Consider the following 20,945-nt stretch of genomic DNA (forward strand, 5'->3'; position numbering starts at 1 on the left):
CATGGCTAGGAATCAATTTATAGTTCCACCTGTGTTTAGTTGGAGGTGAGAATTAAAACAGATGAAGATCAAAAGATGATTAAACACCAATATGTTTTACCATTCACTTGTTTACTTTTCTGCCTTTCTTCATTTTCTATTCTACTTTCTACAACTAAACACCTCTAATTTTCATTCCTCACCTATTTCCATTTATTCACTTTTAACTTTTGTTAAGGTTAGAAATGTTCTTTACCTTGCATTGAAACAAGCTTTCCCCTCATAACATTTATTGAATCCAAATGTAGCTATGTAGTTTTCCATTTTATTTCTCTACCACCCATTTTCTTAAACTCCTACCTTTCTCACAAGTTTTTCCTGAACACTTACAATCATCTGCATCAAACACAACTGGAATTTGGAAAAACCCATTAGTGTCTATTTTTAGGACTTATCTCTTGTCATCTTTTAGTTTTACAAATGATACCTTTCCCAGTCCAAGAATACATACAGGCATCAAACTCAAATAAATTCATCGCAGTTTTTGGTAAAACGGAATCAAAGAAATCGAGATTGTCAAGACAGAAAAACATGATAGACTATAAAGTTAAAACAGCATAAATAACAAGACAAGCCTCCAACTCCACAAACTTGCACAGTAGTAACCATAGACGTAACTAGACTGAGAAAATTGAAATCTAGTAAACACTAATCTAAGTAAACAGTAAACACTATTCTAAGTAAACGGAGAAAACACGATTGCCAAGATCATGCCTTTTATATTATCGAACCTTGCTAAGTTCTCTGGCATAAACCATGTTTTCAACTCCAAAAAGATGAGTATCAAGCAAGTTGGATGAACAGCCAACATCTTTGTTGAAGGTATGTTCTCCGGCAGTTAACTGCCAGGTTTTGAGGGACAGGCAGCTTTAAGATCTTGAAAATCTCAGCCCCAGAAACAGATAACTCCATGGATAGTCCAATGACGCTTGCTGCCAATCTAAACAAGAAATGAAAAGGCATTACTTTGTCAGGGCATGTTATTGATAACTTGGTTAACAATCAAGAACCTGTATATATTATCCCCAGCAATCACATATACAACAAAAGTTTAAGAGCAGGTGTGAACCCAAAAGGGTTGCAGCAAAAAATTTATATACCTTTCATGGTCTCCAGTATCTCAGGGATGCGCTATAAGAAGAAGGCAACCAGAGCACCTGACTCAGGAATTATGAATATGCCAACCATGTTATTCAAATAATTTGTAATGGAGAAGAAAAATAATTTAAGAGAAAAATATTATTTCATGTTCTGCAACATCTCAGTGTTTGGGTAACAATGTATTCCTAACAACTGATAAAATAGTTACCATGAGAGATATGATTTATCGATGAACCACACAAGTATACTTTAGAAACATCAAGTGAGCCAGATATATTGATTTCCTAAAAAAAAAAACTTGCATCAAACTTTGTAGCTGGTAGGTCAGTAAGTTAAGAAAGAATGAAGCAAATTCTTACCATTGAAAAAGATAAAAAAATCAAAGCAGCTTCAGGAAATTGCATATGCATATAAGCTTCCTGTTGAGCAGGGAAAGGATTACATGGTGAATATGGAGAAAATAGAATATATCAAGCCAGGAACTTCACAAGAGGAGTAATAAAAAGCATATTATTATGCAATAGTTTATATAATGAAACTACAAGCTGAACTAAAAGGGCAACACTTCCACCATTATCGGATCTTGCTGTCTTGGTAAGGGGTAGATGATGAAAGCAACCTTTAGGCCCATGAAAACAATGTTGGAAACTAATGCACAACAGCCTTTAGCAGTTTTGAAATTTTAAATATGATATACATGTCCAAAATAAAAAATTTGACATTGATGATATTAAAAGATGCAAATGACAATTTAACAAAGGCTTACAGTAACATGCCATAGGTACTTATTTTTCTTTGTTATCTTCATTATTATGGTTTGTCAAAAGGAGGCAGAAGAAGTAAAAGTGTTTTTGGCATAGAATATAACAAATAGTCAAATGTAAAAACAAGATTAAATATATTTTACCTTGTCCAAGAATCAGAACGGAATTTGCAGATAGAGAAATGATGTCTTGGATCTTCTCACAGGAGAAAAGAACTCGAACAACTGAATCAGAAAGCAAAAATTATTTAGATCATGCATGACAAGTGAAGAGAAGGAAACTCGGAAGGCGGTGTTCTACAATCCTTAAATAAAATTATAGTAAATGAATTCGTTACAAGAGCTCAAATATTAATACAAAAAAATTGATATGATTACCAAATTACATATATACGAAAATGTCACTAAGCTTTATTTATATCAATTCCACCATCATTTTCTCTTTTTCCTAAACCTTGCACAAGTACTATCTGAAATCTAGGATTCTGCTAGTCTCCTCTTTCAGATCTGTCGTCACCTCAACAGTCATCACAAATTCTCCATCCAGCCTTTTTCACGGGCATGAAGCGTCATCCTTCCACCCTCACATTCATTTTCTTTGCATGCCATCCAAGAGTTAGATCCAGCCTCCATTCCTTTTATCAGCTACATTCTTGTAGATGGTTGACTCCCTTATGCTTTGTTTTTTTTTTCTCGAATAAGATCTGATGTATTTTCTCTCTCACTCTGGTTTGACAAGTTAGGCATGTTTCTTAGCATTCTTTGTGAAGATTACCTTTGGTTTGCAATTGTTTTGGTTATTGTTATGGTCCTTTAGTACCAGTATGGCATTGACAGGGAGAGTGAGAACCATGTTACATATTTTTATACTGACAATTGGTTTACTGTAATCCACAAATGATCATACTAGTGAGAAGGATCGTATCTTTAGATACATGATTAAGTATATTCCTAAATATTTTAGTTCAATTGGTGCTGGCTACTCGTAGTAGAAGAAAGTTACAGCAACTTATAGATTTCTAATACATTAACTAATTAAATCAACAAAGGAAATGAAAGTTTGTGAACCTGGGAGACGTAAAAGCTTTTCATTGCAATCATTTCCATCCGCTTCATTTAAAGCATTTTCTATGTCCATTGCAGTGAACATGTGCACAGAATGGCATCCATCTGATATCCAGATAGTCTGAGACACTGCAAAATAAAGAGTAGTTTTAGCTGCACTGAGAACAAAATAAAAAATATTTGATGCATTATATCTGATAACTATTTGAAGAACCATAACTTTAAACATCTTTCTATTATCAAAGTGCTATTGACATTCTGAAGCTTAAATAACTCAGGGAGTCATGCACATAGTATGTAGACTAGCAACCAGGGCAACCTTTCCAGCCACAAATAACTGAAGCTTAAAATTCTTCTTGTTTATCAAGGATTATCCAATAATGGTAGACACATCTCCAAAACATGAATACGAAATGAAACTACTAAGCATTCAACACAAGACATAGCAATGATTAACTCGTCCTACACCCATTGTATTCCAACAAAAAGTACAAAACATCTTAGAAGAACAAGTAGATTTGAGTGAACAATAGCAAATTGATAATGACTTAAATGTACTACAATGTGATGGGGGATGTTTATGAAACCTAAAGGACTTACCTTAATTATACTTATATCATAATCAATGTTATCGATATGAAATAACAGAAAATATTGGAGACCTAAAATTTCTTTATGGGGATATTTCGGAAGCCATAACAGGTTATGGCAGAGCATTGCAGACAATATATATATATATATATATATATATATATATATTATAGAAAATGCAAAATATAGATATTGATAACTTTAAAAGATCAGAAAATATAATTGTAACTCAAAAATAACGAAAGACAATAAATAACTAGTAATAAATCATTTTTAAAAACTTCAAATAACAATAAAATAAAAATAAAAGCCACAATTTTCAAGTTCAAAATTTAAAATATAATAAAACATAATGTAGGAGTTGCTGGTTCAATGTCGGTACGGTGGGTGGACATGGACATGCATCAGCATCAACGGAAGTGGCCGCTGCAGTAGCAGCGGTGGCAGTGGCGTCAGCAAAAGTGGCAGCAACCGCATCAGAAGCAGTGGCAGCTGCTGCTGCAGCAGGACAGCACAATAGTGAAGGACAGGCTGTGGGTTCAACGTGGGTAGGGTATCCTAAGTTAATATTCTGCTGTAATGTTAGGTTTGGGCGGGGTTGTTTGGACCAACTCCTTTTTTGGAAGAAAAAACACTTGGGCTCGCTCCTGGTGGAAAAATAAGGATAGAAGGATAATTAGGGTTTTCACTTCTCGGGTCGGTCACTGCCTCTTCTCTTTCAGTTTCCCACCATCATCTCTATTATTTCTCACAACTGCCGTTGCTGCTACTCCTTCATGCCACTCCACAACTTCCGCCACGTCCATTCTGCAATGCTACTCCGTGACACCCAAAGCAGCCACGATGGGCTGCCATAAAAAACCCACATCGCCACTGCAATGATGTGGCAGCAAGGAATAATTCTGCCATGGCACCGCCATAGACGATTTTTTTATAACACTAATCATACTCATAATTAAATAAGGATATTCAGTTTAGGTACCAGTCACAAGAGATAATGGGAAATATAAAGTAATTCTAAAGGGTAAAAAAAATATAAGATATAACAAGATACTTTCATATATTCTAATAATGATGATACGTCAAAATTTATTACTATTTTATTTCACTAATTGTCAAGTAATTAGTCTCATAAGCTTATTTCATTACATTTATTTATAATCTTATTGGGTTAGAATGCACAAATACATTTCAAATTGATTCCAAAGAAGATTCGTTCACTTTCCCAACAAAGATATTAGCCCAATAAGGCATATTATTGTTTTAATTTGATTATCCTTCAAGGCTACAAACACAAAAATAAATATAAAAAAACAAATAAATCCAACTCTAAACAATTTGTTTTAGTTAATACATTTGTACATCAATGCTTGTACTTCATCCAATCTCAGTCTCAACCACAGCAAGTTGTGTGTGAATGTGACATGAATGGATTCAAGGGTCCCTCAACTACAAGGTAAGAGCTTTATGTTAAGCATCTCGCCAATCTTAATTTCTGTAAATATAGGCAACCAGGTAAAATACAATAATGTGACAATGTTTACAAGTAGTTCAAACTTATTGCATACTCCTTGAAGTGAGTACTTTCAACAGGTTTGGATATATCATACAATGTCATCTTCCTTTCTATCTACCTAACTCAGCCCTTAAATAAAATGTAAATTTTCTACGGAAGGATAAATCTTAGAAAATGGATTTAGGCGTAACTCAGACCTTACAAAACTAGCTTCTAAGGTGAAATTTACACTCACATACTATAAATTGGTTATATCTCTAATCGATGTGAAATCTCTAACATCCCATCTTCTGCTGAGGACTGATAGTATGAGACTAGATATTTATGTGTAGTCTAATAGTGACCTAATAATAGGTGGAATAATAGGTCCAACAAACTTTGTTAGGACAGACTTATAAGGTAAGGTTTATGCACTCACTTCTATCCTATAATTTAGTCATATTTTTAATCGATGTGGAAGCTTTGACATATCTAAACCAACAAAATCAAAATGCATGATATCTCACTTTAGTTTGCAAAATTAAGTCCCCCAATGTCACATATCTTTCAATCTGATACTCATGATTGAGGACCAGTTTGTTTGTGCTTTTTTTCTTTTTCAAATTAGTGTTTATTCAATAAAATATGCAGATTTCTGCTTTCTTTGTGTTTGTCTAGTCTTATTATTTTTAAAATGAACAGTTTTTAGATTAAATAAGAAAATTCTATCTGCTTCTTAAATTAGTGAATTTTTTAAATTGCTTATTTCAAAAACACTTACTTTAAGTTTGAACAAACTAGCCCAAAAATCGCAGATACAAAAGAAGGCTTCCCCAACCCCCCACTGCCTGCCTTATATTTATAGATGAAAGAGGATGGCTGGGAAATTTTGTCTTTTGGATGTACACACCAATCCGATATTTAGTATGCAATTATGATCAATCAACAAGCTAATTAGGAGCTATCAGCACAGACATGATTATCATCAACATATGTTTAGCAGCTTTTTCCAACACCGACATAAAATATTTCACTAAAAAAGCAACCACAAATTGAATTTTGAAAAATAAAATATAAAATAAGGAAAGTGACACTTACTAGAAGATAGATCAGGAAGAACAGCAACACTTTTCACTTTCATTGTACGAAGCAGTGGCCTAACATTACCAGTGACATCTACTCCTATGCCAGAATTTGACAGGGATAGCAAATGTAAATCTCCATGAGAATCCAAGATCAGAAACATCCTCTGGGACACAGCCTGAATGGAAATAGCCTTTATAGACATGGATACCTTTGTGGCAGAATTTGTATTAACATCGTTTCCCTTCAACATCACAAAACATGAACCTCCATCTCTGTCATCATGTTTTGATTTAACATTTGTCTGCTTCACTGAAATAAGAAAACATAGACTAGGTAATGTACTGGGGAAATTTGGAAGCACCTAAAATTTATGCATACAATATAGTAATCATATCATGATATCTCTGCAGATATACTCTAAGACAATATAGGAAGAGTATATTGCCAGTTTTCTAGATAGAGATTCCATTGTTATCACAAGAAATTCAAAATACAGCTTGGTGTTAAAGATATGTTCTTAATATTTAATTAATTATTTACCATTAAAACATCTTGGGATTAAACAAAGGATGGCACCCTGTATCGCACCCATATCCTGGTCAACGAGAAATATCTACAAATAGTTAGCAGAAGTTAAATATATGAACACAATTTGTTACATTTGACCAGGGTAGATATATGGCTAAAGCTACTGAAACTTGAAAGTAGACTAAAAAACACCACGGTGTAATACACATAGGCTAGTGTATTACCAATCACTATTTTGAATTGATCACTGTTTTAAAATGACAAAGAAGGTAACAAGAACAAAGATCAATACCCTTTAGATCCCATGGTATAGCAAATACCAAATTCCGACTAGGTATTTGTTAAGTTCTAAAACTTATAGAGTCAGCAGTAAATTACTATCAATTAGTGATTAAACTAAATCATCTCAAGCTGGTCAAAGAGAAATAGTCCAGTGCAAATGAAGGAATTATCAGCAATCAATGCTTTAAAAAAATGGCTAACCACTGGAAACCCAACTTAAGCTTGAACCAATTGCACTCATTTTACAGTGGGTGTCAGACAAATCTACCTCTCACAGAAGAAATTTTATAAGTAGAACTGTTTTGAGTTTGAATAGAGTAAAAAATGTTTTTTACCCATTTCTTACAAAGTTGCCAGCAAAGGGCATTATTTTTTTATAGTTTTCTGACAAAGCCAACCACAAGCTCCATGACGAGGGAAGAGGAAGACAGAAAGACAAAAGCTAAAGGACAGAACAGGCTGGCAAAGAGCAAACAGAGGCCACCACAGAAACATCAGAACAGGGGCCACAAACTGAAGTGTTGACCATGGCCGCAAAAGGGCAATTCTAGGCTGGATAAAGCACAGCCAGCAACCAGTTGACGAAGTGACAGTAAACATGTTGGCTGAAAATTGAGAGAGATTGGCTACAGGGTTATATAGTAAAGGTACATATTTTCTAATTCAAATAGTCATGATTTTCAAGGACAAAATATCTGCCATCACAATAGCAACCCTAAAAAATGACTTACTGATTAAAGGAAAAAAGGGGGCAGAATCAAGTTTTCACAGCTAATTGGTAGTACTATCCTCAGGAACTTGGCACCAATATTGGCTGCTATCCGCACAGCATAATGAATTCCCTATTGCAGACGACAAGCATTATATTCTGCAACAGTCTGAGTGGCACTATAACATTGACTACTCTTGTATCTTTCAAAAACACACAGTATGCCATTCACTATTCCAAAACTAAATCAATAAAGCTCAAAGGTCCACAGAATTGGAAATTGAATCAAATTCAGGCGTTTCAAGGTTTAGATAAAGATGCCTGTTTACAAAGGACATTGAGTCCTGTGGCCACAGAAGTTGAAATGCAACAAATAATGCAAAAGCCAGAATTTTGCTAAATCATTGACGATTAAGACACTGAATAATGATGATTGAATTTACTACACACTAGTAGTCTCTAGTGAAATACTCTTACAAGTTATATTTACTTACAACCTATTTTTCATAAAAACAGATCGTTAAGTCAAAAGCCAAACAGACAAAATTTGAAAGCCAAAACCAATAAAATCAGCATTTTCTTTTCAAATTCTGCTGAAAAATTCAAGTTACAAATTTTCATGCATTGACTGTGTAAATGTCAACCAAAGCAACTACAAACCACCCTATATATGACTTTTAAAACAATCATCAGAAGAAAAGCAAACAATCTCATCAATATGACAATCCATGTTCTGATGACATTGTCATTCTAATTACATTCAAACCACCGTAGAAATCACACTGTTAAACCTAAATACGACTTTTAAATTAACTACTACAAAATTCAACCGTCTTATCACACATGATAATCTAGTGTTAGTCGACAGCATGAATACCTTCTAATTAAATCCAAAATCACCCTCGAAATCAAACTGCTAGCCCTAAGTTAAATTTTTCAAGTAACTATTACACAATTCAACCTTCTTATCATACATGAATATCTAGTGTTAGTTAGCAGTGTAAGCACATTCCACTTAAATTCTAAATAAAACACCATAACACTACATTACAAAAAAGTTTACTCATTCACCTACCAGCAGCAACTCTTTGTCTTTCCATCTTCCCTTCCAAATCGCCATTGCAGTTCACCACCTCCAAACCCCCTCCTCGAACACCACCACCATTCCTCAGCTGCTTTGAATTCCCAAACCTCTTGTTCCCACCTTTTCCTTTTACGAGCCTCCTAAGACCAAAAACCCTAACCCCATTCTCCTCCCCGAGAATAAGAAACCCAAACGCAACACTCAAAGAAAAAACCGGCCTTGCGCAGTCAATCACCGCGCGCCTCATCAATCTCAAACCACCACTGCCACCGTGATCGTCGTTACTACTGCTGCTGTCGTTTTCGCCACCCTCATCGTCTTTGACGGCGAAAACCCATACCTTGTTGCTGGAGAGAACGTATAGCGCGAAGTAGTTGACAGAGGCAGCGAGTCTAACAGCGGCCCCGTGCTTGGCGTCGAGAAGGACACCGAGGCCGGGCTGAAAGCAGAGGTCTTTATGCAAACAGATAACACGTGCGACGCGTTGGAAGGAGGAGTGGTCGCGGCGGCGCAGGCGATAGAAGCGGAGGAGGATGCGGGAGCGGTAGGGGGAGGAGACAAGGAAGATGACGGGTGTGGCGGCGGATGGGTGTTGTTGGAGGAGGAGGAAGGCGGAGGAGGAGGAGGGGGAGGGGATGTTTAGGGTTTGGGTATGGGGTTGAGAGGGAGTGGTGGAAAGGGGAGAGAAAGAAGGGTATAAAGAAAGAGAAGAATCAGAATGGGTAAGGGCAAGAGAGAGGGAAGAGGGTTCAAAGAGGATGGAGGTGTGAGGGTGGGGAGAGGAAGAGAGGGAGGAAGGGTGTGGGAGAGGGACTTTGGAACCTTGGACAACAACCATTACAAAACAAAGTTAAAGCTCACTCACTTACTTTGGTTGTTTTTGGTTTGATATGGTTTGGTGTGATGTTGGGTTAGGTGGAAGAGTTTGAAGGAGTAGGTAAGTGATGATGGAGGAGGAGGATGACGATTATGATAAAAATGGCGTTCATTTGGAAAGAGGAGAACAAAAGGGAGCAAAGGTTGTGTTACTTACAAGACCTCATTCAAACTTTATATCTCTAACTCCTTTCTCAAAAAATACATTTTTTTTTTAAATATAACCAAATTTCATTGTTAGTTTTTAAATATTCTATCTTTAATTAAGATATGACTCTATAAATTTAATGTATTTAAATATTTCTTTTCAAAATCTAATTCAAGTTTTAATAATGATAATTCAATTTCTTTCCTTATTAACAATTTTAGAGTTAAATGTATTCATTATTTTCAAATTATTTTTAAAATTATGTTTTATCTTTAAAGTAAATTATATATTTATTTTCTCTTTCTGATTTATTCAAGTTATATAAAACATTTAGTATTATATGTGGAATGTTTCTAATACGACAATAAGAATCGGATAGTAGATATTTGCTGAAAAAATATTTATATAACTTTTATAAAATAATGTTATAATTTAATTTAAAAATAAAACAATTTTTTAAAATAATTTAAAGATGAAAAATATATTTTTGTTGAGTTAAGTATATTTTTTTAAAGACTTCGTGTAGTAACCGAAATCGCGAAAAGATGATTAACTCGAGAAAATAAAAGGTATTTTAAAATAAAATACAATTCTTTTGGAGTCGTCACCATAGTTTATTACGGAAAATTATGGAAAACCATAAAATAAGACATGGTATATGAAAATCGGACCTTTAATATAATTAGCAAAATTGATGTGGTTTTCAAAATGTTAATTTTCCCGAAAATAACAAGACAATAATACTAAAAAGAAAAAAAAATATTTTTTTAAGTTTTTGAGCCGACTGACAAGGATTGACCTTGGTCTTACGAATTCTCATTCAAAATAGAGATCAGGGTTACAGGCTGACAAAGATTGATCTTGGTCATTAAAATTCTTATTGAAAATGAGAAATCGGAGTTAAGTAGTTCTTTCTTAAGAATGGTTTGATAAATTGTGCCAACAAGAGTTGGGCTTGAAGGAAAGGGAATGCTAGTGAGAATTGGGCTTAAGTGAACAGGTGTTGATATTAGGTTTAACTACTCAGATGGTACCCACTTTGATAGAGGTGTGTCAATCTGGTATCCACTTTTAAAAACGTGTAAAAAAGTGTCAATGGTATCCCAAATTTTAAAAAAGTGTTTCAATTAAATCCCTTATGACATAAATGACTAACGTCGTTAATGGCGTACCACGTGTCAGGTTACCATGTATTTTGGTGGAGTAAAATAATTTGAGTATTTAAGTGGAGTATTTGATATATAAATTAAAAAAAAATTATTTTGACATGTATATATAAGTTATAATTAAGCTTATTTACTAATATGGTCTCAAATTGAAAAGGACAAAACTAGATCGTCTTAAAAAATATGGGTACTAAATTAAACAAAAAATTTAAATAGAGGATTAAATTGAGAACAACCACAACCATTGTCATGTGTCACGACTATAAATTGCCATGTAACACAACGGGTAACTTGACACGTGGTAGTTTATATGGTTATTATAGGGGTTATTAATTATGTCCACATGTATTTATAAGGTTATTAATTATGTCCTCCATTCTTATGGGCTGGGCTAATGTTTGGGTCCTAGATAGGTCTGGGCTTAACCTAGGCCATGTGTTAGCATATGTTGGTACTGGGGGTCTTGTTTGCGACATTCTAAGTTAGATGTTATCGATTTATTAGGTATTATTCTTTTGCAGTAGGCGGCTTGGGCCGCTATGTGGTTCTACTTTTTGTGGGACTATGTCTAGGCGGGCTTGGTCGTGTACTTGCCTTGGTCCGCCTAGGTATAGTACATTAGTCCCCCAGCCTTTGTCGGGACAGGTCTGGCGTCAAAGGCTTAAAAGTGTATGAGTTTTGTGTAGGTGATGAGTGGTATTGTCAGCTGCAGTATCCGTCCGTTGTGGTGTATTCGGGCGATGCAGGTTACCAGGATGTTATGGTTCTTGGTTCATATAGTTCACAAAAAGGAAAGATACTTCTTGTTGGGGTACAGTATGCTAGGCTCCCAATCTTTAAGTGTTATGAACATTGTTAAGACTAAGGCATATAAGCGATGGTAGGTGAAGGGGTGTCAGATGTTAGAGGTCTAATTAGAGGGATTTGCGTCGCTATTTCAAGTGTTGTGACGTTTCGCATGATTGTTGCTTTTGGCGGGAAAAGTTGTAGTGGTTCAAATGCTGGTTATAAATATAATTGATGAGGGAAATTTGTTCACCTTGGTTCATTTGCAAGAAGTTTGAGAGAAGTTATTTGTGTGCGTGAGATCTGTTCGATACATTCTTTCTTTTTGCAGTCATCTTAATATCTTAAAAAAGGTATGTCTAGTGTTAGCGGTAGTGTGTCATTATCTAGTTCGGGTAGTGGGAGTGAGCGTTCAGGGGGAGACAGGAGTAGTCGGTCAGATAGTAGGAGTGGTGGTCAATTGGTTGATGCGGGGAGGATTCCAATGGAGACAATTACTAAAACAAGGGAGGATCCACCAGAAGAGGTGGCAGAAAGTAGCTGGCCGGCAAAGGCTGGATATAAATGAGTGGCTGAGGATGTGCGAACTCAACACTCCTTATTCAGATGGTCTCGTCTGTTGAAGTCGTGGCTTAACTGTATACCCATCCTGGAGAGGAATATAAGTCGAGACATAGTGGCTTTAGAGAGGGTAAGCGCTATTGAATGCGTTTGCCACGACCAAGAAGGAGCTTCGGAAGAGTTCTTCGGAAGCTTCGGAAGAGCTTCCATACTGATAATGGGAACACCAAGTTCCCATTCAGTTGGACCGATAACCCTTGGCAGTATAAGGATATGAAGAGGGAGAAGTTGTCGCTGACGGATAGGGAGGTGGTGGATACCTTGATGAAGTTTAATGATAAGATGCCCACTAAGGGCTTAGTTAGGGTTTATAATTCGATACACCCAATTGTTGATATAAAAGGTATCTTTTTGTGTTTTAAATGGTAGGGTGTGTTTAGGTTAACTAATCGGCGTTGTTATTATTGTTGTAGGTCATATGGCACAAGTCGGCAAGAAAAATTTGAATCTCTTTCAAGCTCTTCGCAAGGAGAAAGTGACGAAGGCTAGGGCTGCTGGGAATACTGAAGTTGCCAATCTGCAAGATCCCTTAGTGGTTCATGTACATGGGGGGTCCAAGAGGATACTGGAGGTGCCCACTAAGCATGACGAGGGTAAGGACGTGAAGAGGGTAAGGGCCGCCTTGTTGGGTTCGGGATCCTCTATTAGTGCGAAGAAACCCGAGGCTGGACTTATCAAGTTGCCAGAGACTACTATTCAACGTGATATTAAGATTAACTTGTCGGAGTCTCTAGTCAATTCTATTGACAACATGGAGTCGAATGCCATGATTAAGGCTATGTTAGAGCTTAACAACAAAGCCTTGATTTTAGGACACAAAGTGGGTACTTTGTATCATAGAGAGTTGAAGGAGGGTAATCGGTCCAAAATGGAGGAGCTTTAAGTTCAGGTTGACAAGCATGCCGAAGAGAAGACGGCTTGGAAGAAGGAGAGGGAGGAGTGGCTGAAGGAGAGGAAAAGATTGAGGACCTGGAAAGTGTGGTGTTTAGAATTCGAGAAAAAACTTAAGGAAAGGATTGTGGATCTCGAGGCCGATTATGATGAACTGAAGGAGAAACGTGGCGGTCTTGAGATAGAGTTGGAAGATCTTAAGGGCTACATTATTCAGGAGCACATCAATGGTTTCCAGAAGGGCTTGCGGCAGGCAGCCTTTTTTCATAAAGATATTGATGCGTCAGATGCTAGATTTGACGTGAACAAAGATGTGATCGATGGTCGACTTGTGAGTGAAACAGAATCTAGCCCTGAGGAAGAGGCAGAGAAGATGGCGGCAGAATTAAATGCAAATCCTGACGAGGTCGTGGCCGCGAAGGTGGATATTGATCAAACAACAACTTAGGATTATTGTTTTATATTTTCAATTTGATATTAATCCCAAGTTTGTAATAATCCGTACACTTTTTACTTTGTTCGTTAATATGATGAATGTTGTGTGTATATTTGTTGTCATTCAATACCGATAGTATGTGTTATATGAGCGTGTTTATTGAATGATTATGTTGTTGCGAATCTGTTATAATTTGTTCGACATTTGCGTTATAGACCACTTACTTCGATAAGTAGTATGGAAGTTTTTAGAAAATAATTTAAGGATTTTTACGCAAACGTCGTAATAGTTATGGTGGTCGACCTAGGTCGCTTACTTGTGGTATGTGGTGTGGAACTTTAATAAATTTAACCAGATAAATATGCTGAGTATAGGATGAAGAACCCTTTGCTTTATTCATAAAGTTTGGGGTACCTCGTTGAAAAATCCCTGGCCAAAACCCTCCTTAGGGAAAAAGTGCCAGGTGAGGAAAAAGAGTACACCTAAGATTACAAGTATTCATTACATTGATTAGGCTAACTAAAGTAAAATTTTAGGTGAGATACACTCCACATGTTTGGTATCTCCTCTCTTGATAGTTGCTCAAGTTTGTAAGCGCCTCCTCCTGCATCGTCTCGTATCTGATATGGTCCTTCCCAGTTAGCTGAGAATTTGTCGTCCTTCTTTCTTGCACTACTGCCATCCTCCAGACTAGGTCCCCTCTGACGAATGACTGCGGACATAGGTTCGAGTTGTATTTCCTAGTCGCCCTTTGTTTAACTGCTATGTTTTGGATTTGCACTTTGTCTCTTAACTCAATTAATTGGTCTAGATTGGTACATAGGTTCTATTGGTTCTGGTTTGGATCATATACTTGACGACGTAGGGAAGGTTCACCAATTTCAACTGGTATCATTGCTTCTACGCCGTAGACCAAGCTAAAGGGGGATTCGTTAGTGGCGGATTGTGGGGTGCATCTGTAGGCCTATAATACTTCCAACAAGTCTTCTGGCCAGCGACCTTTCGCGCCAATCGTTTTCGCAATTCAACTATTATTACTTTGTTGCCAGCTTCAGCTTGGCCATTGGTTTGTGGGTGTTCTACGGAGCTAGTGATGTGTTTGATTCCAAGATCGGTGTAAAATTTAGCGAGCTCTTTATCTATGAATTGTCGGCCATTGTCAGTTATAATAGTATGTGGTACTCCATAGCGGTATATAATGTCCTTCCATACGAACTGTTGGACCTATTGTGTTGTGATTGTGGCCAATGGCTTAACTTCTATCCATTTCATAAAGTAGTTGATGCCTACAATGAGGAATTTCACTTGTCCTTTTCCCGGGGTGAAGGGTTCTAGGATGTCCATTCCCCACTTCACAAATGGCCATGGGGAGAGTATGGAATGCAGTTATTCCTATTTTTGGTGAATGAGGTTACCATATTTCTAACATGGTATGCCTTTCTTGACGAAGGTCTAACAATCCGCCTCCATTGTTGGCTAGAAGTAGCCGGCTCTGAGTATTCTGATGGTCATGGTTCGTGTGCCTGAGTGGTAGCCGCATATTCCTTCATGTATTTCCCTAAGTACGTATTGTGCTTGTTCCCTTGTAACACATTTAAGCAATGGTTGGCCATACCCTCGCTTGAACAGTTTGTCACCTATCATCGTATACCATGATACTTTGGCTAGCCATCCTTTATTGATATTGGGTGGGGGGTTGTCGGTTTTGAGATATTGGATGCATGGGGTTGTCCAGTTATCTGTGCTGCCTAGGTTGAGGCAGATGTTTATTATGGACGGTGCAGATAATGTCTACTGTAGTAGGGACTTATGCCTTCCTTTGAGCTTAGTGCCTGCAAGTTTTGATAGGACATCTGCTCAAACATTTTCACCTATTGGGATGTGTTGGATACATACTCGGTTAAAGCCAGATTGTATGACATTGTGGACTAGGTGGTAATATTGGAGGAGAGTTGCATCTTTTATTTGAAATTCATCGTTGAGATGACCGACAATGAGCTTGAAATTTGTTTTGCATATGAGGGTTTTTACACCGACTTCGCGTGCAAGTGATAGTCCTGCGAGGATGGCTTCGTATTCAGCTTGATTGTTGGAGGTTTTGAAGGCAAATTGGAGAGATTTTTCAATGAGGATGTGGTTGGGGCCTTCTAGGACAATGCCAACTCCTGTGCCTTTTGGATTAGAGGAATCGTCAACATATAGTGTTCATTGGTCCTCCTCGGGGGTGTGTTGTAGGTCGTTGACAAAGTCAAGTAGGCATTGGGCTTTGATAGGGCCGTGTGGTTCACATCGGATGTTGAATTTAGAGAGCTCCATAGCCTAGGATGACATTCGTCCGGCAAGGTCAGGCTTTTAGAGGATTTTCTTGATAGGGTAATCAGTTTTAACAATGATATGGTGGTTCTGGAAGTAAGGGCATTGATGTCTTGCTGCATGCACCAGGGGGAGGGCCAGTTTCTCAACCATTTAGTATCTGGTCTCTGGATCTTGTAGAGTTCGGCTGACGAAGTACACTAGGTGTTGAATCTCGACAAATTCTTGGATCAGAGCGGCATTGACTGTGTGATTTGTTGCGGTGATGTATACCAGGAGTGGTTGATGGCTATCTATTTTGTGGAGGATGGGTGAGATCTGATGGTAGTTTTTAGATTTTGGAAAACTTTTTCACAATCATCCTTCCAAGAGAACTTCGCAGATTTTTTGAGTAGCTGGATAATAGGTTGGATTTGCTTGGCTAGTTTTGGGAGAAATCTGGATATGGCAGTTAGGCGGCCTATCAGGCGTTGGACTTCTTTGACATTGTTGGGGCTACGCATTTTAATGACGGCGTTGCATTTTTCAGGGTTGGCTTCAATGTCGCGCTGTGTGAGCATGAAGCCAAGGAATTTGCCACGGTCGACGCCGAATAAGCACTTTTCAGGGTTGAGTCTAAGGTTGTATTGTCGTAGTGCGGAGAATATGGTGGTTAAGCGATCAAATTACACCAAATACGCACTTTTTGATATTGCTGTCGTTAGGCGATCAAATTACCACTACTTAACTTTAGCAACTTCAGTATTGCCAAGTTAGTAGTGAACAAAATAATTAGGGTTAAGATAACCTTGAGTCGTCTCACAATGAATACGGAATTGATCTCAAATATTTGATTCTTAAAAATGCAATTAAAACTAGCAACTATAAAAATAGGGGGTTTTGATATGCAAAGAAAATGACACGGAAGATTGTAAACACAGTAATAATAAATAGGTCAATTCCACTGCTTTTTCTAAATAAGATTCTTCATTGGTTATCTAGAGATTATTGTTAAATTAATTATTGTTGTTGATTTACAAATCAATCAATGTAAAGACTCAATTCATTTGTTGGCATTCTCACTTTTAATCAAAGTATAGTCTCAATTAAATTGTCCATAGTAAATTAAATCAAAGTACAGTCTCAATTAAATTTTACTATGCCTAATAATGTCTATTCCTTTGTTTCTTCACCAAATAGAAAACTTAATTAATCAAAGTAAAGTCTTGACTAATTTTAGTTAAAGTAATTACCTCTAATCAAAGTAAAGTCTCAATTATTGGCAAAAACTTATTTAATCAAATGAGAGTTTCTAAATAAAATCAAAGTAAAGAGTCTATTTAATTTAAAAACCTTTTAACTCATATGATTAACATGCATGTAGATTTAAAATCATTATTTTCTATTAGATTAAGAACCAAAGGACATAGATAAAAAAAACCACAACAATAATCAAAATAACAAACACATAAATTCATCTAACCTCAGAATCCAGTTAAGAAATTACAGTGGAATCAACCCTTAAAACTTAGCCCTCCATGGCTTTGATGGAATACATGATAATATATGATGAAGGAAAGAAAATAAAAGAAAAGAGAGAATGAGAGATGTGATGGATGACGGTGTCTGCCAAAACCAGAGAGTTCTAAGTTGTAAGTTGTGTCGCTTCTGCTCCCTTAAGTCTCTTTATATAGGCTTCAACTGGACTTTGGGCTTTATCTGTTGGTTGCTAAAATCTTTTATTTTTATTTAATTAATTAGCAACTTAATTTCTGTCCAATTTCTAATTCTGCCCCTCTTATTTAACAATTTTTGCAACTTTCACCAGAGTTGACTGCTCACTTTGACCAGTTGACCATTGTTGACCAGTTGACTAGTTTGACTGTCCAATAGCAGCGTGACACGTGGCGCAAAGTGCACTTTCTCTCTCCAAACGATAAGGCTGTGCAGAGGTTGCTGCGTGGAGGTTTGCGGTGCGAAAATGGTGACGGTGAGGTGCAGAGATGATGGAGACTTGCTGCAGTGGACGGGTGGTGCAAATTTATTCGAAGTTGGAACGGTGATGGAGATGGTGGTAGCGTTCCGCAATGGTGGCCGGGACTGGTTCACGAGTTGCGAACGAATTGGTTGCTGTAGAGATGAAAAAGCGTGGTGGTTGAAGCTTTCCGCTACTGCTGCACTGAAGATGATGGAGAGGCTGCTGTGGCTGCCGGCGTTGCAGGTGCGGTGAGAAAATGGAGGTGCTGCTCACGACGGCGCAAGGTTCGTGAATGGTGCAGTTGCGGTGTGGTGCAGTGGTGGCCGACGAGGTTCAGATGTGTGAAGGTTGACAAGATGATGGAGGTTGCACGTGCCTCGTGGTGGTCGGAAACGGTAGCGGCTGCCGTGGAGGGTCATGATGTCGGCTAGGGTTTGAGGAAAATTAGGGTTTCTGTTTTGGAGATGAAGATGATGACATGGCAGCCTTCCATTGGACAACTTGTTAGTGCAAGGATTGTTGCCACGCGACTTGTTCTGGTTGGCTAATTTTAAAAGTTGAAGATTGCCACATGGCAGCATCTGAGTGAATGAAGTTTAAGTGGTAGGAGGGGTGCAACTTAGTGAAAACTAGGGGTGCAGAACAAGTTTTCGGTGGTCCACTTTAGAAGGAGTGTGCAAATAAAATCTGGGGGTGCATTTAGCTCCTGATTTATTCTTTTTCGGAATTTCCTGATTTTGTACTTATTTTGTAACTTTGAATATTTCAAATCCACACTATTAATGACCAAAAATAAATTCCAGTTGCATTAACAAACGTTAGAATATCCAATAATATTTTATGCAACTAAAATCAATTTTTATACCATTTTTACCTAACTCAATAAATCCAATAATCACAAATCCTAATTAAATCAATCTTTAAGCACATAAAATTCAATTAAATCCCCAAATTTAAATATTAAATGAGGGCAAAAATTTGAACTCATCACACACCCACACTTATCCTTTTGCACTCCTAGGCAAAATTTGAACAATTTCAAAACTTTATTCTGAGGTCTTTTATTCCGTATTTTCACTGGATAAGAGGAATGAATACAAATGGAAACAAATCAATCTTCTAGAAATCATGTTGTCATGCACATACAAATGGATAAAATTATGTTTTTCACTCATGAGTTAATCTTTTGAGTTTACAAGATAATCAAGTATGAAAGAGAAATACTCAAGTTAAATGTATATTTTCTCACCAAAATTCGCTAAAGTGTTTTGGCTTGTGTTTCCACTCAAAATACCCATGTAAGTAAACACTCTCAATGCTTAGCAAAACTCTAATATTCACAACTTTCAGAAAACATGCATTCAAAAATCATGAGGACTTTTCACAGGTTATAACGGGGCCAAGGCAAAGGTAGGAAAAATTTTAAGGATTTTAGTGTTTTTGAAATAGTAAGGTAGAAAGTATTATGGAGCATAGTTTCAAAAACAATCTCTTTTGTCTTTTTTTTTTCTTTTGTTCTTTGTTGCTCTTTTTCAGACAATAATCATTTTTCATTTCAACACTTTATCATCAACAATTTTTTCCTTTTGCCATTTTTATAACGTTGTGGGGGAAATACTCACCCCTACACTTTATTCCTCAACCAATCTTAACATATTCCACTAGCTCCTTCTTTCTCCCTAAGGTAAGGAAAAACATGGTCTTTTTCTTTTTAAGGTTTAGCAATATGCTCAAAACAAGAAAAAGAGGTTTAAAAGCTCAAAGGGACTACCAATGGATCAATGTCATGGTTAGCTTATTTGGCCAAGTAGCTAAAAATAAGAAATACCTCAGTCATATCAAATCATGCATGTTCACCTAAGATGCAAAACAACATAATCAAGCTAAACATTTAAGTATCAACAAGACATGAGCAAGTCACACAAGAAAAATAGGAATGACACATGGTAGTTCATCCTTACAATAAAGCTCAAAACTCACAAGGTCAAAAACTCTTTCACAAAAGATTCATTCCAGAAACTCTCAAATCAACTCAATTAGTAAATCATAGAAATAATCCATTCATAGCACATGACTCTTATTTTCCCAGAATTATGATCGTTCCAATTAGTGAATCAAATCCTAAAATCCAATATCAATATGTTTTATTGGAAGCAGAAACTTTTTTTTAATAAAAACAAAACAAATAGAAAATAAAATCAGAAAAGGAGGAAATCTCCCCACACCCCCACACTTTATCCATGCATTGTCCTCAATGTATTCAATATATATAAAATGCAAAGAAAAAGTATGAAGGGTACTTACCTCCTCAAGGTGGAAGGTATGAGGGAGAAGTCAAGTTCATCCCATCCATCGTCTTATTCAGCATATCTTGATTTTCATTGAATATCCGAAGATGATGCCCATTAACTTTAAAAGTTCTTGCTGAGGATTCTTCCTTGATCTCCACTGCTCCATAAGGGAAGACTTTTGTAACAATGTATGGTCCTTCCCAAGTAGAGCGCAACTTACCACTCATGTGACCAAGCTTGGATTTGTATAGTAACACCTTTTGGCTTACCTTGAAATCCTTTCTAGCTACAAGCTTTTGGTCATGGAACTTCTTGGTTTTCTCTTTTTAGAACTTTGAGTTTTCATAGGCTGCAAGCCTAATCTCTTGTAGTTCTTGCAACTGAAGTTTTCGCTCTTTCCCTGCTTCTTCCAAATCCATGTTGCATGCTTTCACGGTCCAATAGGCCCGATGTTCAATCTCCACAGGTAAGTGACAAGCCTTTGCAAAAACCACCCTAAAAGGTGACATACCTATAGGTGTTTTGTAGGCTGTCCTGTGTGCCCAAAGTGCATCATCCAATCTTGTGGCCCAATCCTTTCGACTAGGCTTCACTACTTTCTCTAGTATCTTTTTAATCTCCCTGTTAGAGATCTCTGCTTGCCCATTCGTTTGGGGGTGATATGGTGTAGCAATGCGATGTGTCACCCCATACTTCTTCAACAAGTTCTCAAGTAGC

General features: G+C 37.0%; 1 protein-coding gene across 2 annotated transcripts; it reads right to left on the reverse strand.

Moving 5' to 3' along the window:
- Positions 1 to 491: 491 nt before the first annotated feature.
- Positions 492 to 9,772, reverse strand: LOC114182088 (uncharacterized). Of its 2 annotated transcripts, XM_028068841.2 has the most exons (8): positions 8,735 to 9,772; positions 6,153 to 6,449; positions 2,972 to 3,097; positions 2,048 to 2,128; positions 1,500 to 1,559; positions 1,349 to 1,424; positions 1,140 to 1,196; positions 492 to 979 (listed from the first exon to the last, which is right to left on the reverse strand). In XM_028068841.2, the coding sequence occupies exons 1-5, from the start codon at positions 9,579 to 9,581 to the stop codon at positions 1,531 to 1,533; spliced, it is 1,380 nt and encodes a 459-aa protein (XP_027924642.1). In that variant the 5' UTR covers positions 9,582 to 9,772; the 3' UTR covers positions 492 to 979; positions 1,140 to 1,196; positions 1,349 to 1,424; positions 1,500 to 1,530. The 2 variants fall into 2 exon arrangements, with proteins under 2 accessions (XP_027924642.1, XP_027924643.1); XM_028068842.2 differs by lacking the exon at positions 1,349 to 1,424.
- Between the last annotated feature and the right edge of the window lie 11,173 nt (positions 9,773 to 20,945).

Source organism: Vigna unguiculata, chromosome 4, assembly GCF_037176805.1.
Source record: "Vigna unguiculata cultivar grain cowpea cultivar isolate G323 ecotype 2 chromosome 4, ASM3717680v1, whole genome shotgun sequence".
NCBI lineage: Eukaryota > Viridiplantae > Streptophyta > Magnoliopsida > Fabales > Fabaceae > Vigna > Vigna unguiculata.